The 20,260-nt window shown below is 35.0% G+C and overlaps 1 protein-coding gene across 2 annotated transcripts; it reads left to right on the top strand.

Moving 5' to 3' along the window:
* The first annotated feature begins 9,037 nt into the window (after positions 1–9,037).
* LOC110308570 (prolactin-7B1) lies at positions 9,038–17,948 on the top strand. 2 transcript variants are annotated; one of them, XM_021181003.1, is made up of 6 exons: positions 9,038–9,122; positions 12,740–12,915; positions 13,600–13,638; positions 15,148–15,255; positions 16,879–17,058; positions 17,618–17,948. In XM_021181003.1, the coding sequence occupies exons 1-6, from the start codon at positions 9,092–9,094 to the stop codon at positions 17,837–17,839; spliced, it is 756 nt and encodes a 251-aa protein (XP_021036662.1). In that variant the 5' UTR covers positions 9,038–9,091; the 3' UTR covers positions 17,840–17,948. The 2 variants fall into 2 exon arrangements, with proteins under 2 accessions (XP_021036662.1, XP_021036661.1); XM_021181002.1 differs by lacking the exon at positions 9,038–9,122 and having other exon boundaries at positions 12,703–12,915; positions 17,618–17,839.
* Positions 17,949–20,260: the final 2,312 nt, after the last annotated feature.

Below are 20,260 nucleotides of genomic sequence, written 5' to 3'. Positions count from 1 at the left end.
TTTCAAGCATAGTGTAGTGGCTATTCCTGGTTGTGAACTTGACTATATTTGGAATGAACTACAATCCAGAATTGGAAGGCTCACCAGTGACCCTAATCTGGAGGCTGGGAGATAGAAGTTTCTGATCTGGATCTTGGTATGGAGATATTAAGGCACAGTGGCTATGGATTCCAGAAGATGAAGACCTGGAGATATCCGAGTTCAAGGTCATCTGGGATTAAAGGTGTGGTGGCACACACATTTAATCTGGGCTACAACTTCTGCTGGACCATATAAGGACATTAAAGAAGGAAGTCTCTGCTCTTGCTTTTTTGCCTGCTTGCCATGTGGGACTGAGCAACTGGTAGGTCCTTGGGCTTCCATTCACAGCTACTACTGAACCATTGTTGGAAATTTGACTGCAGATTGTAAGTCATCAACAGATTCCTTTACTATATAGAGACTATTCATAAGTTCTGTGACTCTAGAGAACCCTGACTAATATACATAGTAATGTCAGCTTTTTTTTTGTATTATTTGTGTTATTTTCTGGGTGTATGAGATTTTCTGATACCAAATGCTTTCAAAGAAGCAAATAAATCTATCTACCACATGGTAGCTAGGGTACCTTCATGTCCATGGTATTGTTTTAAAATTTTTAAATTCTATTTCTGATTAGAACGTTGGATATGTAATCTATTTTGCAGGCAAGACAGCATTGCAGATCAAGGTGTCATTGCCTAGGTTGGTGTTCATGTTTCTCTTTGGTGGCCTGCAGAGTGCCTTCCCTTACTAAAGACATTTGAACATACAAGTGGAGGTTATTTGTAGGCATCAGGTTGGCTTCTACCTGCTTCACGAGTTATGTGGTTATTGCTCTCTTCAGCAATGGAACCTGGCTCTCAGGGTTTTTAAAAGTAACCTATTCTATTGGGAACAGCCTCCCTTGTTTAGAGATTTCCATGAGACCCCTTTGGCCAGCAACATAATATGATGCAACCAAGTCCTGGTACTGAAACTTTTGTTTGGTGCAAAAGATGGCCAGTTGGGACTCTGCCCTTCCTCCAATTATTTAAAGACTTTATTAGGATTACCTTTATATATTCCTCTATATAATTTGGAGGTTTTCACTAAACTAGATTTCCATAAACCCTCATATTTCCCTCAATTTTAGATGTCTCTGCCCACATTCCCTTTGGCAACCCAATTTTTTTCCTACTTCCCAATCTACCCATAAATTCTCTTATATTCCCTTCTCCCAGGAAGATCCATGTGTCCCTTTTCTACCCTTCCTCTACACATAACCTCTCTAGGTGAACAAATTGTAGGTTGGTAATAATTTATTTAATGGCTAATATCCACACATTAGTTAATATACAACATATTTATCTCTCTGGTTTGGTGTACCTCCCTCCAGTTTTTCCAATTTCATCCAATTAACTGTACACTCAATGATGACAGTGTTAATTAATTAACTACTTTTACAACAGAACAATACTCTGTTTTAAAAAATATTACACTTTCTTTACCCCATCATAGGGACAACTATGTTGTTTCCCCTTTTTGGTTTCTATAAATAGACCATCGATGAATATGATTGAGCAAGTGTCCTTGTGGTAAGATGAAGAGTAATAACCAAGAGTGGTATAGCAGGATCTTGTGGTAGATTGATATCCTAGAAAGGGTTTTATTGCTAAGAAGAGACACCATGACCAAGGAAATTTTTTTTTTTTGAGACAGGGTTTCTCTGTGTAGCCTTGGCTGTCCTGGAACTCACTTTGTAGACCAGGCTGGCCTCGAACTCAGAAATCCGCCTGCCTCTGCCTCGAGAGTGCTGGGATTAAAGGCGTGCACCACCACGTCCGGCTGACCAAGGAAATTCTTATAAAGGACCACATTTAATTTTTCTGGTTTACAGAGAGGCTCAGTCTCCTATCAGGACATGAATCATGGCAAGATGAGGAGTCAAGGGTTCTATATTCTGATCCAAAGACAGCCAGGAAGGGGCTCTTCTAGGCAGCAAGGAGAGAGGAGTCACAACACACACCTATATAGTAAAACACTTCTTACAAGGCCACACTTATCCGACAAGACCACACATCCTAATAGTACCACTCCCTAGACCAAGAATATTAAAGCCACCACATTCTACTCTCTTGCCCCTATATGTTTGTTCAAACAAATGTATCTATGGGGGCAATACCAAGTCTTAGCATAATGTAAAATTCATGTAGTTGAAATTCAGAGGTCCCAATATTCTATAACAGTATCAACAATGTTAAAAGTCTAAAGTTCAACGTTTCCTCTGAGATTCATGTAATACCATAAATGAAATTCCCTATAAAATCAGAACCAAAAAGCAGATTTCATCCTTCCAACACCACAGAATATATATTAGCATTCCAAAATGAGGAAATACTGAAACAAAGCAAGACAGGAAATTAGCTGGACAAACTCAAACTCCATGTCTGATGTCAAAACACTCTATAGATATACAACTCTCTTTATCTTTGTTGACTGTAATGATTCCTTTCTCTTGGGTTAATTTTACTTGTTAGTAGCTTTACTTACCAGCTATTCCATGGCTCTTGCATCTCTAACATCTTTGGTTATCCAAGGCAACTTAAAGTTTATAGCTTCCTGTTCTAATAACCTTGTGGGCTCCTCCTAAGTCTTAGGCCCCTTCACCAGGTCTGCCCTCTGTAGTACTCCAGGATCTGGTTGACTACTATACTACTGCTGCTGTTCTTGGTGGTCATCCCATTGTAATAGCATCTTCCACTGCAACTTAGCTTCATGAATAGCATCTCATAGGCTCCTTTCATGATGACAAGCCTCAACCTCTCTGCATGCCCCCCTCCATCTTAGGCCATCAACTGCAGCTGAGGATGAACCTTCATCAATTGTCTTCCCAGGCCTCTCATAGTGCCAAGCCTCAGCTCTCTCCATGATACCTTCATACCTTCAAAACCCAAAACCACCTGGTGATTCTTTGACATTAACAAATTTGGCTTCTATCTCTGGGACACAGCTTTTTTGTACTGTCAGAAAATATTGTCCAGAAAAATTTTACCTTAGTGATACTGGTATCTTAATCACTGTTAAATGCTCAGCTAATCAGCATCAATTGTCCCAACAACCCTTCTATTATTGACTCCAAAGAGAGTGCCACATGTCTGAATCTTTGAAGTTCTGCTGCTTTCTTGGGTTGTAACATTGCCCACTAATTCTATTATATTATTGACAGTATTCTGTTTTCCAACTGTTTCATTGCCTAAGCTTTGCTATCTCAGACTTACTATGAGACCTTGAACTCAGATATCTACATGGCTGTCTCTTGAATGCTGGCATTGAAGGTGTATACAACCATTCCTGGATCTAAGCTTTTCTTTATCTAAAAATTGTTCTCTACCATGCTGGTCTTGATCTCAGAGGTATGCCTGCCTCTGTCTCCTGTGATTAAACACCTCTACCCCTATGCTGAACTGAAGATCTTCATGATGACTATTCCACAAAATCCAGATCAAAAGTTTGTTTTATCCCATGTCAATTCAATACACACTATTTCCTTCTGTCTAAATGAAGGGAATAACCAGGTCATAATAGTAAAACTATCCATTTTCAACTGCAAATGCAAAAATGCTATTCTTAGTTGGATAGGATCTTAAACTGAAGTCATACTACCTTAATTTTTTTATGCTTGAACACAGAATTTAGCTCCATTGCACTTTCTTGTGTCCCTTTAATACTTGAACCATATATTTGGTATTTTTCCTTTTCAAACTTGTTATTCTTAATTAAAATGTTCTTCATGAAAGTAAACCAGAGGACAAGTCTATGCTGGACATTTTCAAACTTCCTTTGTCAATTTTGCAACTAATATGAGTCTCTCACCTTAGCCTTAGGGATATTCTTCAGATAAGGACATAGTCAGCCATATTCATCACCTTAACATCTTAAGAATGATTGTCAAGCAATTTTCTAAAATTCCTCTCCTCTGATACCTCTAGAGCAAGGGCTTTACAGTTTAAATCACTCTAAGTAGGAATGTCTTCCATATTCCTACTAGGATCGTCCATTAAGCCCTATGTTATGTATTCCACTGCTTCCCAAATCCAATGCCCAAATCCATATGCTTTCTCAGCATCTGATGAGATGATAAAACGTTTTCTTTCTTGAGTTTGATTATCTAGTGGATTATATTGATGGATGTCCATATATTGAACAATCTCAGTATCCCTGGGGTGAAGCCTACTTCATCATAGTGGATGATTGTTTTGTTGTGTTCTTGGATTCGGTTGAATATTATTGATATTTATAAGGGAAATTGGTCTGAAGTTCTCATCCTTTGTTGGTTATTTGTGTGGTTTAGGTATCAGCATAATTGTGACTTAATAGAACAAACTGAGTAGAGAGCCTTCTCTTTCTATCTTGAGGAATGGTTTGAAGAGTATTAGAATTAGGTCTTCTTTGAATGTCTGATAGAACTCTGCACTAAACCCATCTATTCCTGGGCTTTTTTTGATTGAGAGACTTTTAATGACTGCTTCCATTTCTTTAGGGGTTATGGAACAGTTTAGGCAGTTTACCTGATCCTGATTTAACTTTGGTTCCTGGTATCTGTCTAGAAAATTGTTCATTTCATTCATATTTTCCATTTTTGTTGATTATAGGCTTTTGTTGGAGGATCTGATGATTTTTTAAATTTCCTTAGTTTTTCTTGTTGTCTTCCCTTCATTTCTAATTTTCTTAATTGCTATACTGACTCTATGCCCTCTCGTTAGTCTAAGAGTTTATATATCCTGTTGATTTTCTCAAAAAACTTGCTCCTGATTTTGTTGATTCTTTGTATAGTTCTTTTTATGCATAGTCGATTTCAGCCCTGAGTTTGATTATTTCCTGTTCTCTAATCCTCTTTGGTATATTTGCTTCTTTTTGTTCTAGAAATTTCAGATGTGCTGTAAAGCTGCTAGTGTATAGACTCTCTAGTTTCTTTTTGGAGACACTCATAGTTATGAGTTTGCCTCTTGGGACCATTCTTACTTCCCTGTACAAGGCTCAAGTGCAAATGGATTAAGTACCTTCACATAATACCAGGTACACTGAATCTAATAGAAGAAAAAGTGGGGAAAAGCCTCAAATGCATTGGCATAGTGGAAAATGTCTGGAACAGAACAACAATGGCTTATGTTCTAAGATCAAAAATTGACAAATGGGACCTTATAAAATTGCAAAGTTTCTGTAAGGGAAAGGACACTGTCAATAGGACAAAACAGCAACCAACACATTGGGAGAAGATCTTTACCAATATTGCATCCAATAGAGGGCTAATATCCAATATATATAAATAACTCAAGAAGTTAGACTCCAGAGATCCAAATTACCCTATAAAAATGGCGTACAGAGCTAAACAAAGAATTCTCAACTGAGAAGTATTGAATAAGTGAGAAGAACCTAAAGAAATGTTCAACATCTTTAGTCATCAGGGAAATGCAAATCAAAAGAACTCTGAGATTCCACCTCACACCAGCCACAATGGCTAACAACAAATACTCAAGTGACAGCAGATACTGTCGAGCATTTAGAGAAAGAGCAACACTCCTCCATTGTTGGTGGGATTGCAAGCTTGTAGAATTACTCTGGAAATCAGTCTGGTGGTTTCTCAGAAAATAACACAGAGGACCCAGCTATATGACTCCTGAGCATATACCCAAAAAATGCTCTAACACATAATAAAGACACATGCTCCACTATGTTCATAGCAGCCATATTTATGATAGCCAGAAGCTGAAAATAACTGACATGTCTGTCAACAGAGGAATGGATACAGAAAATGTAGTACGTTTACATAATGGAGTTCTATTCAGCTATTAAAAACAATGAATTCATGAAATTCTAAGGCAAATGGATGAAATTAGCAAATATCCTGAGTAATGTAATCCAATCACAACAGAACACACATGGTATGCACCCACTGATAAGTGGATATTAGCCACAAAACTTGGAATAGCCAATATATAATTGATAGACCACATGAAGCTCAAGGAGAAGGAAGAACAAAGTGTGGATACTTCAGTCCATCTTTGTAGGGCAACAGAACTCATGGGAAGAAATAAGGAGACAAAGTGTGGAGCACAGACTGAAAGCAAGGCCATCCAGAGACTGACCCACCTGGGTATACAGTCTCCAAACCCAGACATTATTGCTGATGTGAAGAAGCGTTTGCTGACAGGTCCCTGATATAGCTGTCTCCAGAGAGGATCTGCCAGAGCCTGACAAATTCAGAGGTGAATGCTTGTAGCCAACCATTGGACTGATCACAGGGTCCATAATGGAGGAGTTAGAGAAAGGACTGAAGGAGTTGAAGATGTTTGCAATCCCATTGGAAGAGCAACATCAACCAAACTTACCCACCTTGAACTCCCAGGGACTAAACCACCAACCAAAAAGTACACATGTAGCGACCCATGGCTCCAGCTGCCTATGCTTTGTATGGCATCACTGGAAGGATATGCCCTTGGTCCTGTGAAGGGTAATTTCCCAGTGTAGTGTGAGATGCCAGGGAGGGGATACAGGAATGGGTTGGTGGTTGGAGGAGCACCCTCATAGAATGAGGGGGATGGGGATGGGATTGCGGGTTTCTGGATGGGGAATCCTAATATTGGTATTATGTTTGAAATGTAAATAAAGAATTAATAAAAGATCTTCAAATACAGTTCAAAGATCAATATTACTGTGATCAAAATATAGTGAATTATTGGGAACACAGGGATCAATGTTTTCGAACTATTCCTATTAAAAGAATGGGGAAATTATTATTATTTTTTTTGTTACTTTGGCCTCGTGAGTTTGTCTTGTATTTCCAATCTTTCAATGCTTTAGCCTAAAGTCAAGCATATGTATTACAGTTGTTGTCAGTCTTGGGTAAACTGAATGACACTACAATATTAAGGGTGTGCTGGTCCCAGTGTTCTCCAAGTGACACATGCAAGGAAACAGAATTAGTGACAGTCATGAATTTATAAAAGGAATAGTAAAGATATTTCTCTATTGTATTTAATTTTCAAATGTGAAAATTCCTTAGATGAAAATGGATAACTACACATATACATACATATATACATATGTACATACATACATAAGTACATATGGATCTAAATATACAAACAGATACAAAATTTTATATTGTGCAAACTGAACTCTGAAAGAATCTTATTTATGGGAAATGAAAGTCTACTATTAGAGTTACCTAAAGCTGCGTTAATATACAGAATATATGGAAGATATGAGGAACACCTAAAATTGTCATACCTATTATCTATCCATAGGTACATTCCTAAATAAAATCCTCTGGACTCCAGACAACTGTGGAAGGACAAGTACAGAGAGCTGAAAATGCAAAAGCTGAACTTGTCCTAAATATGGGGAGTGATCCTGTCCTCAAGGAGTGCACTGCCTTCAATTCTGTCCTGAACATAGTAATACTGTACAAGGGTGTTCATCTGAGCATCTGCTATACATCCTACTGGATATTTTGCCTGAGGATAATAACTGCTAGACAATCTTTGGTGTCCCAGAATTTTGTCTGTGGAGAAGAGGTTACTCACACAGTCCTAGACCATACCAGAAGATACTTCAGATAAACAGCTCCTGTAAAGAGGGACCCCAAAGAGCTAGAAGTAGAGAACTGTCTGTGTCATATTTGAACTACCCCTAGCATGGTTGGTGAGACTACGACAAACCATGAGCTAAATCATACACAGCAGCTATAAAGAATAATTGTTAACTATAAATAGATTATGAAAGATAGATAGAAAGATAGATAGATAGATAGATAGATAGATAGATAGATAGATAGATAGATAGATAGATAGTCCCACATTTTCTTTTTGGGGGAGTAAAAAAAAAAATGAGGATGGAACCAGCTCAATCTATTAAACACTTGAAAAGATATTATTTACTACACACAGAGATCCAAAATCCTGATGTTATTTTAGACTTTCCTGAAGTAGGATGTACTGGTCCTTCAGGGACTGAGGTGATGCTTTCCAAATCTACATGTTAATATGATCTCTAAATGTCTTATTCATTAGGTAGTGAATAACATGAAAACTGATGAGTTGACAGAACAGAACAGTGGTTAAATAAGTGATAATATATTACATAATTATATGGGAAAAGGCATTCCCAACATGTATTGAGTTATTTAACACAGTGTCAGTGTCTGGAGTAAACAGAACCTAAGATCTCTAAAGCTCCTAACACAATTCAGGCTCTTGAGGCTACTGTTAGATACATGCCTGTAGTAAACTGAATGGACTCAAATGTTAAAGCCATTTCATTCTCTGGGTCCACTACATGGATAAATCACAGTGGTATTGAACTGGAAACTTTAACTATGCTGCCTAGTTTCATGGCTTCAAAGAAACTAGAGAACTTTCTTGTGGACAATTTTCAGCTTTGGAAAGACTCACTGCATGCTAATGCTAAGAGCAAGCTTAGCAAGATATGCCAACCAACAGAATACCGGTACAGTAGTTCTGACAGAAAGCATCAACTTTGTGATTTGATTAAGGGCCAACATAAATGGGAGAACCAATGCTTTGCATTCTAAGATGAGCAAAAATGTACCTTATAAGTGTTCAGACTATACTAATTATTTGCCTTTCCTTGTGTGATTAATTGAATCACCTGAACATGGTGGTCCAATGGTAGGAAAAAATCTTATCTTATTATATAGATCTTAACTGCCTCAGAAGTCATAGAGTGTACAAAAGGTTAGAGAACAAATGCAAGAGACAGGTGAAGCAATGATGTAATAAAGTACAGCATATTACGTCTGGTCTGACATGCTCATTGTGGATCATGAAGTCAACTTGGATTTGTAGATATTACTGTGGTAATAGTGATGATGATGTTGACATTATCTGATGCAGGACAGTCATTGAGAAAACGCCTAATGTTTTATAACTTATTTCCTTCCTGTTACAGCAGTAAGTGGCCTGGGGGCAATCTGCTAGAGTATATATGAGGTACGAAGTAAGTAGACATCAGGACACCAGTTCAGCAGCCTTTTCCAGTGCCCCACAAACTGTGGAGGAACTATTCTGAGATGAATATATCATTGACTCAACTATGCTTCGGTAAGTAACCTCTTAATAATGCTTTTCTGAGTATATCTGAAAAACTTGTTGGTTCTTCAAGGCTACAAGATGGAATCCTCTTGAGAGAAACCTGACTCATATTTCATGTGTTAACAGACATTTTTATTTGTTCAAATAGTACATCACCATGATAGTAAAAATTGAAACCTAGGAAGAATATTTACAAGTTTATTGTAGACAGTTTACACTGGTTTGCAAAAATGGGAACCCCTTTCATTATGCCAAGTGACAGTAACTAATTAGTATTCCTTCTCTTTACTTGACATAAAGGAATAAATGGGCAATATGAGCCAGAGCTAGTGGTTTAGGATCATAATCTCTATGCTGGGACAGTAGAGGCAGATGGGACCTTGAGCCTGAGTCTAATTCATTTAGAAAGTTTCAGGGTAGTGAGATTTTCTATCCCCAAAATATTAAATACAAATGTGGTTGGTATTTAATAACATCTGAGGTTGTTCTCTGCCTTATATACACATATGCACACATATGAAAACGAACATAAACATATATACTTTCACACTCAAGAGAAAAGTGATAGAATAATGTCATCTGTTTGTACAGAAACAATACATGTTTTAAAATACTCAGAGGTCAGGACAGTGTTTAGATGGAAAAAAAAAGCTCAGAGATTGATGTTGCAGAAATTAAGAAGAGGCAATTTGCTGGAAACCCAAGTGTCAATAACTTCAAATTGTCACAAATTTAGAAAGAAGAAATTATTATTATTTTATTGTTTTGTTGTTTCCTTAGCTGTGAACATGAATTATCCTACTTGATTATTTGACTTCAAAAGTATTAGTCTTGTTTTGGAAAATTACTTTGGCCAATAGGTTTAAATGGAGGAAGCTATGCCACATTTCAGTGTATTGCAGTTTGAATTAACACAGTATTAGCACTGCTTCTCAGCTGTCCCCTAATGATGTATTCATAAATGCAAAGCAGTCAGAAATCATTCTGCCTAAGCATCTTCACTATCCTCCTACACTATCCATGCTACTTGAGGACACAGCTTTCAAAAATTGTCATGAAAATTTAGTGCTTTTTAAAGATCTTTATCTTGGTTCTTTTCTACCTCAACACCTTTAAGTTGTTACCTTTTATTCACAAAAGGTTCAATGTTTTTAAATGAGTCTTTAAAACTAAATAGAACTCTTTAATTTAGCCTTTTTGCATAAGCGTTGTATAACTGTTTTTGAACTAGCATTGTGGCAGATATGGAGTGAGTACTTGAGAAATTTAACACATATATTCAGTACAAGTGTTTTGTATATCATTTTTCCCCACAGCTATTCTGAATCAATGATTTTCATGTTCATTTAAATCAGATATGATTGAAAATATAAGTAATGTTAGCAGGCCATAAATTGTTCTATTATACTTTTATATGCTACATAGTTTTGTAGTTGCAGCAATTTCATTTGTTAATTTATAAATAATAAAACAATGGCTGGTTATAAACATTAGTGTTAAAATTTAAGTTAGGGGCTGGTGAGATGGCTCAGTGGGTAAGAGCACCCGACTGCTCTTCCAAAGGTCCAGAGTTCAAGTCCCAGCAACCACATGGTGGCTCACAACCATCCGTATCAAGATCTGGCGCCCTCTTCTGGAGTGTCTGAAGACAGCTACAGTGTACTTACATATAATAAATAAATAAATCTTAAAAAAAAATTAAGTTAGGCAATGATAGTGATATGTGTCTTTGACCCTTGGCTAATCTGGAGTAAATTGAATGATACTTCAATAAATGTGCAATTTAGTATAGTTGTTCATGCTAGATTTCTATAGGTAACACTGATAAGAAAACACCATTAATGACAAACATAGAGATTATGAAATAAAGAACAAAGATGTTTGTTCATTTTACTTCCTCTTAGATTATAAAAAGTTCTCAGATGAAAATCAGCAAGCATAATAAAAAGGAAAATCAGCAAGCATATATTCATGCATATATGTATACACAGTTTGTGTCTACACACAATTTTATATTACAGAAAATAAAGTTTACAACAATCATATTTGTTAAAAAATAAGCACTTAAACAAGGAGTTATATAATGATTTAGTTATGTAGTCAAAATATTCTTAGTTCCATTTTATATTACAAAATTTCATATTTTTAATTTTTCTCATGTTAATCTTAGATTTTTCCTTTATGAACTAAAATATTTTTATATACTTTGTTTTGTCTCTTTATGTGGATCCTCCTAGATACTTCTAAACTCCTTAGCCACCCAACTTCAAATTGTCTCTCTCCAAAAAAGAAATTATAAACAAACACACAAGAGCCAATAATACAGCAAATGCTCAAACAAAACAGAAAAGGCCAAATATACAAAACAAAATAAAACAAAAGAAACAGAACAGAACATGGCATTTGTTCAGTTTCTTCAGTTATAGGTTGCCACACTTTGCCTTGCCTGTTAGGCTGGACATATTTGGTATCATGAAATTTTGCAGGGAATTTAAATTTTTTCAAATAATTTCTTTTTTAATTTTAGAAACTCCTTTAGAGACTGTGTCAAGAAATAAAAACATGCTTTTAACATTTTTTTCTGTAGCTTATTTCATTTTTTGAGAGTGTAGCTATAAATAACTTACAAGTTTAGTTTCTGTCTTTCTGCTAAATTAACAAATTTATAAAGAATCCAACAGTAATCATGCTCAAAAATTTAAAGATGATTGTCAAGATAGAGCAAGAAATGTAGAGGAGAACTACTAGGGAGAACCACTATCCTCGTGTGATCTAAGGTAAAGTTTGTACTTTACAAGAAGGACACCTGCTCTCAGAATCATAGATATGGTCTCTGGCATCCAGATGCTCAAGATGGCACCAAGCTGTGTATGGCATGCACATATGGTATATGTACACATTCACAGTGATGGCCTCTAGAGAGTCTACCTCACCACCAATGAACTGGGCTCAGGGAAAATCATTTAACCCTAGGGTTCTCTTTCACCTGCTTAGTTTGAGAATGCTACAATGGCACAGTCTACTCACAATGTCATTATAAAACTAAAACATATTAAAAATCCATTTTAATCCTTTGCATGAAACAGAGATATATAGCTTTATTATTGTAAGCTATCAAAGCCACCATAGGCTACCTTTGTCATGACATTATTCTCATTTTCACTATAGATACCACATAATCACTAGTTTAATCTTATGAGGCATGAATATGCAAATAGCAGATAAAGTGTGCTGTCCTTGTCAAAATGCAAATATTGTACATTCAAGTAGAATTAATATCTTGGAGAATTTGACCAAAAAAAAAAATCAAACAAACAGACAAACCACCAAACAACAGGATAAATTCCCAAACCCTTAAACTTTCTGTATTCAGTAACTTTAAAACACCACTCTTTTAAAATGAAACTGTTTAACAATTTTAAGTCTAAAATGTAGAAAATTACCAAGCTCTAAAACTATATATTTGTGCAACAATGTATTTATAATTACTTTTCAACTGTAAAATACAGTTATGTACTATCACAGAATCACAGAGGGCACAAACAATACAGTGGAAGATGCTAGGCAGAGATAGTGTTGATAACCTCAGATGAATGGATCACAGAATAGCTGTTTCTCTGTATCAGGGGCACTGCAGATACTGTTGGTGTCAAATCTTCTCCTGTGGGAGAACGTGGTCTCTGTACCCACAAATGGCAGTGGATCAGGTGCTAGCGAAATGCTCACCGAAGACCTTTTTGATGATGCCATCATACTGTCTCAGCACATCAATGGCCTTGCTATAGAGACACGCAGGATATTCGTAAGTACCTCAGAAGCTTCAGGCTTTGTTCAACAGTGAGTGTCTATGTGAGAACCGGAAGTGTGCCATAGTTTAATAGAAGTCACCATAACTCAAATTTCAGGTAACTTACCTTCACATATCAAATAAAGCACTGACCTCTGTTAAGCAGCACAAGGAGGATGGAGCAGTCATGATTTCTTACTGATTCACAACAAATGACTTTATTAAAAATAAAAACACTTTTCTCAAATGTTGTTTTATAGAATTCAGAAAGGCATAGCCACAGTAGAAGTCCTATTTTCTGATCTTGCTTACAGCATGCATTGTCAGCTGGTATCTTCATTAAAGTGCTGCAGTTATTTAATAAAGAAGTTAACAGTGAATGGAATAGACCCAAATTAAACTGAAGTAGGTACCATATAAGTAAAAAAGTCATAGATATTCAGATATCCTTAAATGTTTCTAAACTTTAGTTAATAATTCCTACTATATACCTATAAATAATGCTTAGATAATAGTAGGGCTGCACAAACAAGCCCTCTCTTCCTGTGTTATGTTGTCAAAACAATCAAGATCAAAGAGGGGAAAAAAGATTAGGTTGGAGTGCCATATTGGGCATCCCACAAGATCTATCTCTACACTTGCATTGTGTGTTCATGCTGATAGTCACTCATGTGTTTTCTTCCCTCTGTCTTATTCCAGCTATCCAATAATTTCTCATCAGACATGTTCATTACATTTGTAAGTATTTCTTTTACTTCCAGCTTCTTTCCAAAAGAAGCTTTTGTGGCAATGATTGTACTACACTGCAACTTAGATAAGAAAGCACCATCAACCCAATTTCCCCCCCCCAAAAAAAAAGCCAAAATTCATGAAACAGAGTTAATCATTTCAGGGAATCTTAGATTTATGATGAATGCAGAAACATCTCAAAAATCTTCTCTAAATTTCTTCTACTAAAAATATATATCTACAAATATAAATATACTGTGAAATAAAGTTCTAAAAGTTGTCATAGGGAAAAACCCTGCTATCCTAATCATGCTGGTATGGCACCTGTTCCTAAGGCCTTCCTCACTGAGCTCACTGTGTGTATCCAAGATGTAGGCCTTTTATGGTAACAAAGTCCACAGATTGAATAGAAATAATCTAAACTGAATCTGGGTCAGGTACTGGGGGTACAAATTATAGCTTTCAGTAGCCCACAAATGCTAGGAATTGTTATATAAGTTTTCTTTTACTTGATCTTACTCAATAAAGGGACACATTTAGAAGTGGGGATAAGGTCTCTCTGCTGAATGGCTCTGTATTACAAATTCTAAATGAGCCAGTGTTAAAGAAAAGAAGTCAAATAAAGCCTCAGTCTAATGAAGTTCAACTGTAGAATGTGTCCCTGAATTTTACATAAATTCATCCTCATGCCATCCTTTTAGCTCATGTTTCTTTTCATTCTCCAGTTTAAATTGATAATCTTTTAAATTCTTAATCTTCCTAATGATCAATTACAGTTTCACAAATTATCTATTCATTTGAAATAGCAGATATTTTTATAATATAGTTACACAAGTACTATGTTTAAAGAATTATATATTTATAAATTACTATTTTGTATTTTAACATTTCTTCATTGCTTTTACATTTTTAAGGTGCCTATATTTGACAACTAATTTTGTCAAGGGTAATTCAATTTCACGGAAGATCTGTGATTAACTTTGTGAGTTACTACAAAGAAGAGTCTACTTGTGCAATGTCTTCTTGTAAGAAACATTATCAGCCACAGGAAACAAGAAAACTTAAGAATAGATGGATACATATTATGATGTTGGCTCAAATCAACACAAAGATGGTTTTTCAAAAACTCTTGCTGTTTTTTATAATATTTTTTATTTTTAACATTTCACTTCAAAACAGTAAATTTTAGATAAGAAAGAAGGCATGTTAGTAAGTAGTAAGAGACAAAATTTTTCACAAGCAAAATCTTAGATGAAAACACTTTTCTCAAAAGTTGTTTGAGAAATTTTACAAATGTTTGTTTGATGATTTACAAATGTATATGTTTGGGAATGTATACAAAATGAGAGTATATATTTCATTGGACAAAGAGAAGATTTCAATTAAGTGCCTCAAATTTAAATTCCTACAATAATCCCTTTAAAAAACATTTACTAAATGGATTAATAGTCTGGTCATGGGATGGTTTGCAACATTACTAATTACAACTTACTTGATTTTTATTTTTAACCTCTACAGACATTACAATTTAACAGACATGATGAATTTGTTGTCAATGGTCTCAACAGTTGCCACACTTTGCCACTCAAAACACCAAAGACAGAAAAGGAAGCCAAAAGGATCTCAGTGAGTCTCCTGCCTATGGTTTGATCCTAAACCTCTAAAGTGGTACACTGGCTTTGCCATTCTGTAGACTATTATAAACACTGTAATAAATGTGGTATATATTTCTTTAGGAAAATCTAAGAAGGATGAGTAATGAAAAAATTTCCTACAGTTCATGAATAATAAAAATATTTTTTCATATAATTGTAAAGCATAGCTAAAAATTAGTCATTTAGATGACAACACAGCAGCAATCATACTGTACCTAGTTCATTTATCATTCTGTTGGAAACTTTGACCTGAATTGGACACCTATGTTTAAAGATACATTTATGTGTATGTATAAAAGCTGGTAATACATTTATATTTATTATATATTACCAACAGACTCAGAAAATGCTGTATAATGTTACTTAGGACAAAACCATGGCCTTAAATGTAAAGGGAATATCAACTTAAATTGTAGCTATGATTTGTAATTCTTATGATACCTCCTGCCTGATTCTCTGCCATAACTAACTTTGAAATGATTTGATTTGAGGATCATACTGAAGTGAAAGAACTGGAGTGAGAAGTGAACAAGAGGGAGTGATGAAATCACTGTGAAAACAATCTACATCAGTGGACATTTCACCACCTACTGCATTCACTTCACTTCAGTGTCCTCTCTGAATATAATATTATTATACCTGTTAAGAAAAGCAATTTGAAGATTTGATAAGTTAATACAGAACTTTTACCAAAAGCTTGCACAGTAAGAATTTGAATCTGTTCTTCTGGCAACTCAAGCACTCACTATTGTGATATGCCCCATGCTCCCAAGATCCATCACCATTTCCTGTGTTCCTTCCCATCATTTCTTTATACATTTTCCTTTGCAAAGTCCATTGGATTTATTCTCTACTCTTCATGTTCATTTCCACTAGCATAGGTAATAGATATCTAACATAGCAAGTATTTTAAATATGAACTTTTTGTATGACCCTGGTTTTGAATACATATAGGAGGGTCATACTACAGTGTGATTCCCACTGATGCTGGTAATGAAGCCACACTGTGCCTTCTTCATCAGCTTATGCAGATAGATCACTATTGTGCTAGAGTCAAGGGCATGGAAAGAAGTAGACTGAGGAAAGTCCATTTATAAATGCCATATTTACTTTATTAAATCTTTGTTCTTGTATCCCAAAATAACCTAAGAACATTAAATGAGTAAAACTGTTAATAATTTAATTGGTGTAATGACTCTTCTTGCACCACTTGCCATTGACACTGGTGAGAATTGTCTTTCTGGATCAGGTCCTGTTGACATCTACTGAAAACGAGCAAAGCTTGCAATTCTCATGGACAAGTGATACAGTAATATAGACAAGATCTTATCAGAAAAATCAAGTGGTACAATGAAAATACAGTAAAAACAACATGGTGGTTCATTAGAAAAAGTAGATACTATTTAATATAGCGTATTATTTAGTAAAATGCAGTAGAGTGGCTGAAATTCTATAACTCTCCATAGTTTTATCTTCAGAAATATTCATCTATCCCATAAGAATAGCAAATGGATATTTTAATTTGCTTCACTGATTAAAACTAAATATAGTTCATGCCAATCTTACCTTAATATAATTTCTTACATTTGTGTAGCTGCCAGACTTTGTGAATATGATACTAAGTATACTACGAGCCTGGGACAAGCCTCTGCATCACATGGAGACAGAACTCAAGAGTATGCCAGGAGCCCCCTTTGCTATCCTTGCAAGAGTCAAAGATATTGAGGTAAAAAATAAAATCCTTCTGGATCGCATCATGAAGATTGCCAAAAAGGTGAGACATATTCTTACTTTCCACTTTTTATTCATAAATGATGTGGTATATGTGGTGAATCATAAATTTTGAAGCAACTCACTCTACAAGAGCAAATTATATGCATTCAGTTTTGTATAAAATCTTTCCACTAAGGGATAGAGCTGTTCCTCAAAATCACTGGGCCATTACCTTTCCTGAAGGGGTGAAGTATCTTTAACTATGTTATTACTACCATTTCTGGCTTCTATGTACTAAAGTGAGAATACTGTTACCAACTAGTCTGTTCTGAGTTTTTCAAACACAAGTCTGTGATCTTCAACGTGACTTAACCCAAAATATTATACTTCATTTGATTGAACTTCATTTTAGTAAATGCTTACTTGCAACTTGCCTACAGTTTGTAGGTGATTAAGAGATATTTTAGTTGCGTTTGGACACATAAAATCTATTGACACTAATTAAAGTTTACATTGTTGACATTATAGTAATATAAATCAACATATAGTAATATAAATACAAACATGTAAAGGAACAGTTAAATACAAAAAGTAATCATATAATTATCATTTATCATTAGGTTAAATATGGATTTGAAGAAAATGAAGTGTATCCTGCTTGGTCAGAGCTTGCATCCTTACAGTCAGCCAATGAAGAATCAAGATTTTTCGCTCTTTATAAATTGTCCTATTGCCTATTTGTTGACACAGATAAGGTTGAACATTATCTTAAGCACTTGAAATGTCGGTATTTTGATGGTTACATGTGCCAAGACTCAGTAAACCAAATTAATCTTCAGTAATCAGTTTCTTCAAAGCTTCTTTTAATTTTCTCCCATTTGAAGCTATCCCTGTATGTAACACAACCCTTCATAAACAAATAAAAAATAAATGCTTTAGATATATCCAAATATAACAATGCATTTGTCAGTATGTTGATTCATTTAGTATTAATTACATTAATAATATGGATACTTTTCTAACACAAAGAAGAGATGCTATAATGGCAAGAAAGGCAATTGACAGAAGAATCATCGTAAGTTAATGTCATTTATCATCCATTGGTATAATTCAGGCAGTTGCTGGGAACTTTTATCTTGCCTGTCCTGGAAATTTTCTTTCAAACAATATTAGTATTTATTCCTTAACTAAAAAAAAAAAAAAAAAAAAAAAAAAAAAGATTTTTCACATTGAGTCATGAGTGGCTGAATTTGTTTTCAATTTTGGTAACAGTATTAAGAGTCCCTTTCATTAACAGTGTTAATTGTCAATGGTTTTCTTCATCTCACCAATTTTGAAAGCAGTAAGATAAACAATCAAATATTTTTTGAATGACCTTGATAAAGATGTTAAACACTTTTTGAGACATTTCTTAGACAGTTATATTTCTTCTTTTGGGAATTCTTTGTTTAGATCCCTATAGCCTACAATTTGATTTTTTGTTTATTTGTTTGTTTGTTTTTCAAAACAGGGATTTATTATACATACCTAGTTTTCCTGGAATTCACTCTGTAGACCAGGCTGTACTTGATCTTACAGAGATTCCCCACTGTGCATGTATCTTACATGCTGGAATTAAGAGTGCTTTACTACTGCCAGGCTCTTGATTTTTTTTTTTATTTCATTTTTTAACTTTTGACTTCTTCAATTATTCTGAATGGTGATCCTCTTTCATGTGTATGTCTAGCAGAGATTCTCACCCATTTTGGGCTTCCTCCTCAATGGAATGTTACTTCTGTAACAGAGAAGAATTTCAGTTTTATGAGATCTCTTTGGACAATATTTGGCTTTAATTGTTGGGTCAATGGAGTCCAATCCAGACATTTCTTTCCTTTTCTTTTACCTTGACAAGTAATAGCCACATTCTGTTTTAGCAGTTTTATCATTCCAGCTCAACTATTGTGGCCTTTGTTCTAGCTCAAATTATATATATATAGTGATAGAAAAGTGCCTAATTACACTGTACTATATGTGGATGTCCATATGTCCCAGCACTATTGTTGAAGATGCTATTTTGTTCAATTTGTTTTTGGCACCATTGTCGTATATCAGATGTAGTATTCGTGCTCATATTTAAGGCTTTTTCTATTCTTACTCATCTGTCTTATGCCAGTTTCATTGTATTTTATAACTATTACTTTACAACATATCTTGTGTTCTGAAATGCTAATTCCTTTAACTTTGTGTTTTGGTCAGAGTCTTTGGCTGCCTTAGTATTTTTGTGGATCCATATGACTTTTCTATTTTTTTTCATCCGTTGAAGACTCTTATGGATTTTGGTTGAGATTCCATTGAGTCTGTAAATTCCTTTTTGTCAAATGGTCATATTTTTACTATTAATATTACTGGTGAATGAGCCTGGGATCATATGGGACTATTAAAGTACTATATGTGAAAGGAATGAGCACAGGATACAGTGAGCACAGTCTCATATCTGATGTTAGTGAGATTGCTTTGTGGTTTTATTTTCCATTTAGAATGATGGGGGTTGTTGGTTTCTCTAATATAGCATTTATTTTCTTGAGGTAGGTTGGCTCAGTCTTACTCTCTTTATTGCTTTTATTGTTAATACATCGGGTGACCAGTGAGTCCTTGCTGGGCTCTCTATGAATTTCATTTCCTCCTGTTCCTGTGGATACAGATTATCCCAGCAACCAAAATTCATTAGCACTCATCACCCAAGGAGTGAGATGCCATTCTTCCTTTCTTCTGAATACCGTGTGTAGATTTGTTCAGGAACAATTGCCTTGGAGTCTTTCACTTAGGCATTCCTGAGTAGGACACTAGTTCTAATAATCCCCAGTACAATTAGTCAAAAGGTTTGATATCTGATTTTTTTCAGTCTTTATAATCATGAATTGTTGATGGTTTCTCAAATGTGTCTAAGAAACCTAAGGTATGGGTTCATGTAACTTTCAGATCTTCATACAGAAAGGTGATTGACAGGCTCTATATCCAGCAAGTATCAGAGTTTTGCAATGATTTCCAGACACTAAGATATCATCCAGAGAGAATCATGATATACAGAAAGTGAAAAGATTAGATGAAATGAAGAAAATTAAATGTTGGGTGAAGGAACAAAAAAAAAAAAAAAAAAAAAAAAGACTTAAAAAAAAAAAAAAAAAAAACCTTTTAAATAGTATCAGTGATACTACACAGTTAGTATATTAGTGTATATAGTCATCTAAAACCACCTTAAATTTTATATTCTCATACACAATTTT

This window comes from Mus caroli, chromosome 13 (genome assembly GCF_900094665.2).
Source record: "Mus caroli chromosome 13, CAROLI_EIJ_v1.1, whole genome shotgun sequence".
Classification (NCBI taxonomy): Eukaryota; Metazoa; Chordata; class Mammalia; order Rodentia; family Muridae; genus Mus; species Mus caroli.
This window is presented reverse-complemented; position numbering and strand designations above follow the sequence as displayed.